At 60.4% G+C, this 11,407-nt stretch overlaps 1 protein-coding gene across 4 annotated transcripts; it reads right to left on the reverse strand.

Annotated features, from left to right (window-relative positions):
* Positions 1–61: 61 nt before the first annotated feature.
* On the reverse strand, positions 62–10,023 carry GAL3ST1 (galactose-3-O-sulfotransferase 1). Of its 4 annotated transcripts, XM_080401214.1 has the most exons (4): positions 5,664–7,066; positions 5,089–5,188; positions 3,755–3,888; positions 62–2,360 (listed from the first exon to the last, which is right to left on the reverse strand). In XM_080401214.1, the coding sequence occupies exons 1-4, from the start codon at positions 5,987–5,989 to the stop codon at positions 1,211–1,213; spliced, it is 1,710 nt and encodes a 569-aa protein (XP_080257340.1). In that variant the 5' UTR covers positions 5,990–7,066; the 3' UTR covers positions 62–1,210. The 4 variants fall into 4 exon arrangements, with proteins under 4 accessions (XP_080257340.1, XP_080257342.1, XP_080257343.1 ...); XM_080401216.1 differs by lacking the exons at positions 5,089–5,188; positions 5,664–7,066 and adding an exon at positions 7,092–10,023; XM_080401217.1 differs by lacking the exon at positions 5,089–5,188 and having other exon boundaries at positions 5,664–5,775.
* Positions 10,024–11,407: the final 1,384 nt, after the last annotated feature.

Below are 11,407 nucleotides of genomic sequence, written 5' to 3' on the forward strand. Positions count from 1 at the left end.
CCTGCCCCCAGAGAAGGAGTTGGCTGGACCATCCTTGTGTTAAAAACTGGCAAAAACACGATTATCTTACAAAAGTAGAACTGCTTTTTTATTTCTGGTCTTTACAAAGGGAGCAGAACACAGGCTGGGGGCTGGGGGGGGTCCCTTTGCTGCTGGGGAGGCTCAGCTGCGGGTGCCACCTTCATGCCCGGCCAGGGCCGCTCTTGGCAGGATGCGGCATTGCCAGTGTCATCCAGCCCGGCTGGGACGCCCGAGTTTTGTCCCCACTATGGGGCAGGAACAGACTCTGTCCTCAGCACCCCCCCATGCCGGGGGGATGGCATTACTGGGACGGTGGCTGCCGGATCCCGCTCCACTCCCCATCTCCTCCCCGTGCCAGTTCTCACCAGACCCCGTGAGCCTTCTGGAATGTCCCCTGTAGGGACCAGGGCCACGGGGCCCTCTAACCAGGATGATGGGGAGCTGGGAGGAGACCTGCTGCATGGACACCCTTTGCCTGCTGTGACCTTGAGCTCGCTGATAAATGCCGGGGCTTTTGGGGTGCCAAATGGCTCCAGGTGGCTCCGGGTCACAGCCTGCCATGGACCAATGGCTGTGGATGGGCTGAGAATGTGCCGCACTCATCACACCCATGGGCTGGAACATGCCGGAGTGGTGCAGCAGGCTCCAACACGCAGCCCCAAAACCAGGGCTCAAGGGAAACAGGGTGATTTGAGGAGCCCCTCGAGGTTCAGGTTCTCTGCTGGCAGCTCTGCCCACCCCGGGTAAGGAGGACCCTCCGCCACTGCTGGCTGGGCACATCCCTGCCTGCACTGACTGACCCACGGTGTGCTTCTGGCGATGTAGCGACGGATGTCCTGCTCCCACTGGGACAAGGCCATGTCCTTCCTGAATATCTCCTCTGGCCTTTTTGTGGGAAAAGTAGTAGTGGATCCTGCTGGAAAAAGCCACCCCCAGGCCCCTGGTCCTTGACCCCTCAGAGGCAGGGGTGGAGGCAGAGGATCTGCCCTCCTTGCCTGTGGGTGATGGCAGCCCCCACCCAGGCTCCTGCCCAAGCTGGGGCTCTGCAGGAAGGTGATGGAGGGTCCTCCCGACCCTGGGTGCCGGAGCCTCCGGCCGGTTCTGCTCACGTCCAACCAAAAGACACCATGAGTAAGAAAAATGAAAGCACCTGGTTCTTCCCCGGGGAGAGGGGGGCACCTGCTGTCCCCTACCACTTCAGGAAGTCCCGCACATAGCTCCATAGCTTGGTGATCCAGAGGTTGACCCCCAGGTCAGTCAGGTACTGGATTTCGGGTGTCAGCATCTTACGGCACAGCTTCTGGTGCTTCTTGTTGATCTTCTTCTTCAAGTTGTAGCCCAGGATGGACTTCTCCCCCAGCGGCTGCCAGGGTTGCATAGAGGACTCTTGAATGGCACTGGCATCCACGGGGTGTCCCCCATCGATGCAGATGCTCTTCATCTTCTCGTTCTCCCTCTGCAACTCTGCCACGTCCTTGGCCATCCGCTCCCTCCCGTAGGCCTCCACCTTACGCCAGAAGGTGGCATTAAAATAACGGTAGAGCTTGGCGTCGATGAGGTTCCAGGAGGTGGCCTTGTCATAGAGCTCAGGTGTCAGCCGGGAGATGGTGGAGCCCTTACGGGCGTTGAGCTTGAAGTAGAGGACATCCTCCAGCTGCCAGCACAGCAGGTCCTTCAGCAGCACCAAGGACTCATCAAAGTACTCGAGCAACATGACGAGGTGGAAACGGCGATCTATCTCCTGGATGTGCTCCTCCACCAGTGGGCTGTTGGCGTTCATGTTGTTGTCGTAGCCCAAGTCAAAGAAGAGGAGGTTTTGGAGGTAGTGAGCATTGAACCCATTGGGGTCGTAGTAGTGCCAGGGGTCCCGGAGGAACTCCGCCAGCTTGTCCTCTCCCGTCAGCTTCCAGGTGAGGGGGATGATGCGCCCAAAGTAGTGGAAAGAGGACTCGAAGAGGTAGGCAGGGTCCCGCAGCACTGTCACAAAGGTGGCATCTGACGGCAGGAGCTTGCGCACCTCCTCGTAGTGGAAACGCATGTGGTTGCAGATGATGTTGAAGCACGCGCCTGGCCGGTAGTGCTGCACCTGGCTGCGCTCAAAGTAGGAGGGGTAGTAGAAGTCGTTGCGGCCATTGGGGAAGGCAAATTTCAAGCGATGCTTCTCCCCGAAGCGGAAAAGGATGTTGAGGATGGTGCTGCTGGCTGTCTTGTGCGTCTTCATGAACATGATGTTCAGCTTGGGCAGGCAGCTCCATCCCGGGGGGCTGCCTGTGCTGTTGGCCACTGCTGGGGACTTGCCAGGGGCTGAGTAGGAGGAGCAGGAGGAGGGGACAGGGATCCTGGTGGGGAGAAGAGACAGGACACTGGTGAGGGCAGCTTGGCCAGCGTGGCCCAGCCACCATGAAGGCTTGGCCATTTTCCTTCCTGAAGGAGCTGCATCTGGGGGTGGGTGCTCGACCTGGGGATGGGTGCTTGTCCCCAGCATCACCCAGGCTCCCTGGCAGGGACAAGCCCAGCTTTGGGCAGAGCCCCCTTCATCCCCAGCCACATGCCCAGCAGGACCAGGGCACCCACCCAGCAGGAGCCCCCCAGCAAGCAGGGCAGAGCCCACCACCCATATGAGCCTTCCAGCATCAGATGCACCTCTGAGCCACCAAACCAAGCTCGTTCACCCCTGGACAACCCCAGCCACTGAGGCTGTGCCACTATGGGGGTCTTCACATTGGTCAGCCCCCACCAGCAGCTGTGCAGTCTGAGTAGGGGGTTGCTATCCCTCCCCACACACACAGTCGTGGTGGCCCTGGTGCAGGTGATGCTAAGACACACATGGAGACAAGTTCTCTGTGGCTGTAACTCCATGGACAGGAGCTGATAACATTCTTGCCAAGTCTGGAAGTTCTCAACCTCTTGTAGGAGTTGTGGAGGATCCAGAACCCCAGCAAAGAGGGAAATAATTCTAGTGCGTGGCTCTGCAGATGAGTTTGTGGGCCCTCAGGGAACACTGAGAATAACTTGTGTGTTATCCGAGATGCCTGGAGCAGGGAACAGAGGCTGCAGTGTCAAGTGACTTTGGACACTGTTAATGAAGTTGCAAAAGCTGATCCTTGATAATGATCCCATCAGCAGTGCAGGCTGGCACGCAGCTTACGAAACACCTGCAGGCAGATCTTGTTTATAAGCTTAGACGAACGTAATGCTAAGAGGGGTGGCCAGGAGCTGAGCCCTGCTGAGTGCCGGCTTTCGCTGCGATGGGCAGCAGCGAGCACTGAACCTACCTGTGCCCATCTCTGCGGGCGAGAGCTTACATGTGGCAGCACTCTGGTAGCTCTTGAAGGACAAGCCCTTGATAGAGTGTCCTGTGGCTCCTGCCTGCTGGGGAACGTTTCCAGTAATGCTTTTCCTTCTCCCAGGGAACACGAAGTTGCAGTGGGCAGAGGGACTCCTGCGCCTCCTCATCCCTTCCATCACTCAGGAGCTGAGCACTGGCTGCTGTTTTGCAGCAGGTCCCCTCAGGGTGAGCATCCCTCCCCAGCCCCCCAGGGAACTGGGGTTCGCCTTCCCCCCCACCCATGAGACAGGGTGCAGTCTCCAACAGGAGGCTGTAGCAAGGGGACATCTCTGTGTGGAGCCACCAGAGCCTGGAAAGCCCCAAGTCTGTCTCCAGTTGGGGGTGCCCGGTGCGAAACAGAGTGGCCAAGCTGCCAGGGGGGACATGTGGGGACCCCACACTCACTCTGTCACGCTGACTTGCAGCGGGGGAATGGCGTAGGAGTAGAGCAGCAGCATGAAGCTGGTCAGGAGGGTCCCCAGGACAAGCCCCTTGCACATAGACCTCCAGTGCTTCCCATGGTGCAGCATCCTGGTCACCTGCGGCCAGCAGAGAGAAGAGCCATTAGCACAGGGAAGCAGGGACCAAGGAGACTGTGTGACTCAAATCACGAGCGAATAAAGCATGAGGGCATCTCATGGGCATGGAAGGTCCTGGAAAGCATCTCACCAGGATTTTTGGTGCTGGCACTGCTGGGAGAGAGGCAAGCCAGCACCAGGTGTGCCCCCAGCCAAGGACACAATGGATTTGTGGCTAAAGAGCAGAGTCTCTGCCTGCCCTGCACACCCTTTGCCCACCTGAAGTGACTCCCTGGCCCAACACAAGAGCAATTGGAGAGGCTGTGGGGCTGGAAATGGGGGGAAGAAAGGAGCTGCGCCATGGGGCAGCCCAGCAGCAGAGTGGGCATCCTCTGCCAGGCTGCCCCAGCAGCTCCCTCTGCACCGAAAAGTCACCCACGTGGGTAGGAGCTTTCCAAGGGTGGCTGGGGTCCCTTTCCCCAGGAAAATCTCCAGGCCTGACCAGGAGCTACATCAGCTTTGGGCATATTGGATGCTGCAATATGCACCCAGTGCAGCCATGCCTGGCCCTCCAGCTGCATCAGCTGCAAGGGGACTCGCTGCTCCTCTCCGGCCATGGCACCTGCACCTTTTGGTGCTTGGCCGGGGGGGGGGGGGGGGGGGGGCAGACTGACACAGACAGGACAAAGGGGGTCTGGGGCAGGATGCCCCCCCCCCCCCCCAGATTGCACATACACAGACCTATATGCATGCACAATTGCACACAGGCATGCATGCACATGCGCACGTACACACACACACATGTCCATCCCGTGCATGCACGCACACACACACACGGACACAAACACACATCTATGCATGCACACATGGGGGCACACGTCTGTGCGTGTTCGTGCTTCCACATGCATGCATGGACACACACGTATGCACTCATGAATCTCCCTGAAGGACACAGACACACAAGCACACACACACATCTATGCGCTCATGAACACACTGGGATGCAGACATGCACACACCTATACATCTTCATGTGTGCCCACGTATGCACAAGGACACAGACATACATGCATGTCTATGCATGCTTATGCATGCAGACGTGCATACAGTTGCATGCATGCACACACACATGCAGCAGGCAGCCCCAGCCCCGCCACCCTGCAGGCTGCCCCCTCCCCAGCTCTGCTCCCCCTCTGCAGCCCCCCCGGCCCCCGGCAGCACCTGCCCAGCCACACGCCGATGACACTCGCCACAGGCCTGGGATGCAGGGGGCAACGGCAGCCCCGGCACGCCAGCGACCGCATTGCAGCAGGCTTGTCCTCTGCAGCAGGACAAGGGGACGCGTCACCCGTGACCGCAGTTCCCACTGCTGGGGGGCTGCAAGCAAAGCCTGGTGGCCGGCAGCACCCCCCTGAGCTGGAGAGCAAAGCCCTGGGCAGCCCCCCAGCCCTGCACCCCCATTTAGCGGCTGTGGGAACAGCATCACCTCCCTGAGCTTCCGCCTGCGCCGGCTGCCCCAGCACTGCTCTGGCTCCCAGGCATCCTTCAGCCGAGGCTGGCTGTGCTCCCGGCTGCCCACTGAATAACACCCCCTGAAAATAACCCAGCAGCCCCCCATGCCTGCCGCAGCACTGCCCTCCCCCCTCCCCCCATTAGCACCAGCAGATAAATCGGAGGAATTAAATCCTGGCTGGGAGAGCAGTGGGCTACACACAGACACATTTCAGCCACCCCAACCCCCACGTAGCAAAGCCCCCCCAGGATTTCTAAAGCTAAACCCCAAGCAGAAAGGTTACCCGGCCAGCACGGAGGGTGCCCAGGGCATGGCGAGCCCGGGCTGCTGCTCCAGCCTGCCTCCCCCTCTCTCCAGCCCCCCCCCCCCCGGGTCACCTCGTGCCGCTGAGATTTCCAGCTCGATGAATAATGAATGGAAAATGCAACCGGAGCCTGAGGCTGCGGCTGGGTGCTGGGCACAGCTTGTCCTGGCACCCGGCGTGGCGGCCGAGGGATGCCGATGGGCTAGGGGCACCTGGTGGCACCCCACAAGCGTACCCAAGCTCCCCCAAGTGCTCCCCCCTCGCCCTGCGGTAGGGACCGCTGGGTTAGGCAGGGGCGGCCGCATCCAGCGTCTTCCCAGCCAGTGTTCTGAGCCGCTGGCAAGGAGCGGCAGGCATACGGGGGATGTATGGTGTAACCCTGCGGGGAGCAGGTGGCTCTGACCGCCAAGGTGCAGCACGAGTGTAAAGCCCAGAGCGTTTCACACGCCTGGGAGCAGCCAGGGTTTGGTCTTACACTGTGGCTGTGATTGTGCCACGGTCACCATCCGCAGCACCAGCACTAGCTGGAAAAGCCACTGATGAGAACCGGGCAGCACCGGAGGGGACGCCCACCCATGTGGGTGCTGCAGGTGGGAGCAGAGCTGCATCCCACCGGCTCGCAGGCTGCCCTTCCTGCCGCAGCACGGGCCACGGTGCTGCCAGCGCTGGCACCAACTGGGCCGAAATGGATAAATAGAGTAAACTGGCACCTTTAATGTCCCACTCAGCTCCCAGCCTCGGGGGGACCCCACCACACCCCCGGGGCAGCACAGCACCCTGGCCCTGCGCGCTGGGATGCCAAGACGTTTCGCTCCACCCTGGCTGGCTCCCCTGGGGTGGTTCTTGCAAACAGCTCCCAACCCAGTCAGTTTATTGACTTTGCCTTAAATGAGTGGCTTAATTATTAATAGCTCACCTGGAGAAGTGTGGGGATCAAGATGTTTTTCCTGGGGCTTCCATTACCGCAGGGCAGCCCTGGTGCCAGCTCTCAGCCAGCTGGCTGAAATTCCCTGCCGGAGGACGTGGCTGCACCGGCCATTTCGCCATGGGTCACCCCCCAGGATGGCCTGGGCCACGTGGCTCTGCAGCCCCGTCCCCTTGTCCCAGCAGGTCCCCTAGTCCCTGGGGAAATCCCTGAGCCTTCTTTTGAGTTTTCCCTTTACAGCTGAACCCCTGTAGCCACCACACCTGCTGCTTGCTCCTCCTGCCCTTACCAGCCCACAGGCATACTCTTTTTTCCATACGCCAAATTTCACGGTGGCACGGTGCTTCCTAGCCCCCCCCATCCCCCTTGTACACCTGCCGTGGGTGCAAACACCCATCTCCACGTGCCCCCAGCACCCTGTCACATAAAGCTGCCCCCCAACCACACCAGCCCCCCCCCCCCCCCCCCCCCCCAAGCATCACCTTTTCCTTTGCTTAAGCTGCTCGCGGCGAGCCGTCACTCTCCTCTCCTGGGCTGGCCGGGGCACAGGGGGAGCGGGTGGCACGGGGCGGGGGTGCCGAAGCTGCTCCGACATGGAATAAGCATATCCCAGGCAGCTCCCCACAAACGCTGTTTTTTCCAAAGCCTCCCCACCAGCTGTGGTCTTTATGGCATTACAAGAGCCCCAGCCCTGTATCACTGGCCTGGGGAGGGGGGAAAAAAAAGAGAAAGAAATGAAAGCCACTGGCAGAGGGATGCGGGGATGCAGCCGGGCACTGCCCGGCTCCCCCGGGACAGCCAGGCCAGGCTCCAGTGCCCGCTGCCACCCCGGGCCTCCCGTCTCCCCACCCACTCCTGGCGGCACAGAGGAGGCATTCAGCCCGCTGCCTGCCAGCGCCGCAAACAAGGGAGCCACTTGTCTCCATCTGCAGTGCCGGCCTCAACGGGGACATTGTCACCGCCGGCCCCGTGCCCGGCCCCTCCGCTCCCCTGCACTGCCACGCCACCGCCAGCCCCCAGCACCCACGGCGGTGGGAGCCAGGGTGCTGCTGGCTGAGCAGGCGATGATGGCTGTCCCCCAGCAGTGGCACCCAGCTCCTCTCCAGCTCTCACCAGTCACCATCCTCCTCCGGTGGGATGGCTAGTGGCCCAGCTGGCACCTCCTGGAGCTCATCTCGAGGTGGGGGGCACTGCGGCCCCACACCCCCAGCCTGGCTGCCTGCTCACCAAGGCACCCTGGCAGCACCTCTCCATCCTTCCCGCAGCATCTTTCTGCCCGCTCTAAATGGCTTTTAGAGCCTTCGTGGCAGCAATATTTATGCTCTCCCTACCTCGGCATGATAACCATAGAGCCACCGCACTGCCACCAGCCTTTCTCCCCTTTCCACAGTCCCACTGGCTGTGCTGGGACTTGGGGTCTGGGCTCACCCTACCTGCAGGGGCTGAAGGGTGCCGCCACCTGTAGGGTCCCATCCTGCCACGATGCGGCTGTGCTCAGCAGGGCAAGTGGGTGCCCTGGGGAGGGCTCAGTCCCCTCTGGCACTCCACTGGTGCATCACCCCATGGTGGGGCAGAAAAGGACCCATTGTGCGCCCAGATCCGGTGCTCGCTGCTGCCCTCGCAACCAGCCCTCTGCTGCTGAAGGCGGTGACAGCCCCATGCGTTTGCTGGTGGCTGCGCCTGCATCTGCTGCCCCAGGGCTCGTTGGTGTACCCGTGATGCGCCCCACAGCCAGCCCCGGCACCCCCCGAGCCCATGAGGGAGGTGTTTGGCGTTCAGAGCTCGCCCCCACGGGGCTTGAGGTCACCCTGCTGAGCCCCAGGCGGCCAGATATTGCCCCATCGCAGGCAGCTGCCCATCCTGCCCTGCCTCGGCGGGACAGGTTCTGGCCCTGGAGTTAACTGCGTAACCTCCAGCCAGCACTGGGGGACGAGAAAAGCCAGAATATCCTCCGTCATTGCAAGAAGGACAAAGGGCCACCACCTCCCTGCTGGCCCCTCTGGCATGTCCCCACTGTCCTGGGACAGATGCCTCTTCCCAGCATCTGCAGCCCCGGATGAGGGATTCCATCTGGCTCCTCAAAATTAAAGTCCAAAGCCGTGCCAGCCGTGCCAGGAGCAGGAGAGAGGGATGGGCACCTCCAGGAAACGGAGGAGAACAAACAAGCACAAGTGAGAGCAGCCACACATTTCCCAAAAATCAATGCTGGGATGTGCCCGCCTGCCCCGGGGGAGGCTGAGGCTGCTGCCAGGATGGGGACAGGAGACTCTCCCTGCTGCGATGCCCGAGCACGCAGCAAGCATGCAGCCTGCCCCCAGCTCTCATTTGATGCATTTCCAGTTGCACCCAGCCCTGGCAGGGGTCACGCCTGATGTTTATTGCCCACCTCTTCCCCCTGCCCCCCCAGCTCATCTGTCACGGGGTAACGGCTGCTGCCAGAAATAACCATGACACCAGATTAAATAACACCCCCGGCTCTGCTGCCTGCCACAGCTGCTCACCTTTTCATCCCCTTACCTGGGTTTGCCCTGGAAACAGCGGCGTGGGGGCAAGGAGCTGTGTCCCCCCCCTCTCCCCAGGGCACCTCTCTTAATTCCAGGTTTCCCCCTTTTTGGGGGGATGGCGTTTGAAGGATTTCCAGTCAGATGGGGACCATGGCGGCCGGGATGCGGCAGCTCGACGAAGGGATGCTCCCAGCCTTGGGTTGCACTATAAATGAGGCGGGGAGCCACAACACCCCATCTCCCACACCCCATGGGGTATAAACCCTCGCCAGGGGAGCTCCACCACAGCGTCCCCCACCCCCATCCCCCCACCTGGGAGCGGGTAGAGCCAATCCCCCTGGGTTTGAGGGTACAAACAAAGCACTCACGCTGGAAGCTGTGACCGCTGGGGAAGCACGCGCTGGAACCGGGGATCCTGAGGGACTGGATGAGGAGCCGAGTGGCTGGCTGGGGGCACAGGCAGTGGCACACCCTGTCCGGGCCAGGGCTTGGCCCCATCAGACACTTGTTGGCCAAGCGTGTGTCAGATACCTGTATCATGCAGAAAAGCTGTCATTAGTGCTGGTTAAAGAGGGGGAACTGGTGGCCATTGGGGTGGCACAACCGGTTCGTGGTCACTGGCCGGGCAGCCTGGCCGCTGCGGGCGGCTGGCTCTGCGTGCCGGTCCCACCGCCCGTTCCTTATCTGCTGCCCCAGCACAGTGGGGCTGGGAAGCCCCATTCAAGGTCTCCTGGCCCAGGGTGGGAGCCCAGCTCTGGGTGCAGCCCCTGGAGCTCCTGAGTGGTTGAACCTCCACCTTTCCGAGAGGTGAAGGCAGGGGTGGGGGCAGGGGGAAGGGGAAAAAGAAAGGCAAAGGACTCCCAGGGCCACCACCACCCCAAAAAAAACCAAACCCAAAAAAGAAGGGGAAAGAGAAGGCAGGGGGCGAAAAAAAGGAAGGGGGGGGGGGAAAAGGAAGGGGGGGAAAAAGGAAGGGGGGGGTAAAGGAAGGGGAAAAAAGGGAAGGGGGGGAAAAAGGAAGGGGGGAAAAAAAGGAAGGGGGGAAAAAGGAAGGGGAAAAAAAGGAAGGGGGGAAAAAAAGGAAGGGGGGAAAAAGGAAGGGGAATAAAAGGAAGGGGGGAAAAAAGGAAGGGGGGAAAAAGGAAGGGGAAAAAAAGGAAGGGGAAAAAAAAGGAAGGGGGAAAAAAGGAAGGGGGGGAAAAGGAAGGGGGGAAAAAGGAAGGGGGGGAAAAAAGGAAGGGGGGAAAAAAGGAAGGGGGAAAAAAGGAAGGGGGGAAAAAAGGAAGGGGGAAAAAAAGGAAGGGGGGAAAAAAAAGGAAGGGGGGAAAAAAGGAAGGGGAATAAAAGGAAGGGGGGAAAAAAGGAAGGGGGGGAAAAGGAAGGGGAAAAAAAGGAAGGGGAAAAAAAAGGAAGGGGGAAAAAAGGAAGGGGGGGAAAAGGAAGGGGGGAAAAAAGGAAGGGGGGGAAAAGGAAGGGGGGAAAAAAGGAAGGGGGAAAAAAGGAAGGGGGGGAAAAAGGAAGGGGGGAAAAAAGGAAGGGGGAAAAAAGGAAGGGGGGGAAAAAAGGAAGGGGGAAAAAAAGGAAGGGGGAAAAAAGGAAGGGGGGGAAAAAAGGAAGGGGGAAAAAAAGGAAGGGGGGGAAAAAAAGGAAGGGGGGGAAAAAAAGGAAGGAAAAAAAGAAGGTGGGCTGTTAGGGACAATTCCCCATCTGTGCTGTTGTTGGCTCACTGCTGGGGGCTACCGACCCCCAGGGCTGGCAGCGCTCGCAGCCAGACCTGTCCCCAGAGCGGTGCCATGGGGTGGCTCAGCCCGCACCTCAGTGTCCTCCAAAAAGCCCTGTGAGATGGCGCAGCCTGCCCTGCAGCTGAGCACCAGGGTGTCCCCATGAAATCCCGAGACAAACAGCCTTGACCACGGCTGGAGACACGGTGTCCATGCAGAAGGTGCCATGAGGTGACACTGCTTCCATGGCCCTGGGAACAAGGAATCTCCATAAAAGACCCACGAGCCGCCGCAGCCTTCCCCAGAGCTGTGGACATGGGTGTCCCAATAAAAGCCCCATGAGATAAGCAGCCGTTCCCATGGCCAGGGACAACGTGTCTCCCCACAAGACGGCACAGTGTTCACCACAACTGGGGACAAAGTGTCCCCACAAAGCCCCGTGTGATGGGACAAATTCAGCGCAGCTCCAAACGAGGACGTCCCTACAAATCCCTGCGGGGTACCAGAGCCTTCGCCGTGGCTGGAGGTGAGGGTGCCACCACCAAAACCCCTCAGATCCCCACAGAAAGCCAC

This window comes from Falco punctatus (assembly GCF_963210335.1).
Source record: "Falco punctatus genome assembly, chromosome: 1".
In the NCBI taxonomy this organism is placed as follows: domain Eukaryota; kingdom Metazoa; phylum Chordata; class Aves; order Falconiformes; family Falconidae; genus Falco; species Falco punctatus.

Bases quoted from the DNA above. Each gene is read 5' to 3' on its own strand.
- GAL3ST1 (XM_080401214.1), bottom strand. From the start codon at position 5,989: ATGCGGCCGCCCCTGCCTAACCCAGCGGTCCCTACCGCAGGGCGAGGG. The intron at 5,189-5,663 runs GTAACCTTTCTG...GTCCTGCTGCAG, and splicing joins GCACCCTCCGTGCTGGCCGG to AGGACAAGCCTGCTGCAATG. The intron at 2,361-3,754 runs GTGAGTGTGGGG...TCTCCCCACCAG, and splicing joins CTGCAAGTCAGCGTGACAGA to GATCCCTGTCCCCTCCTCCT.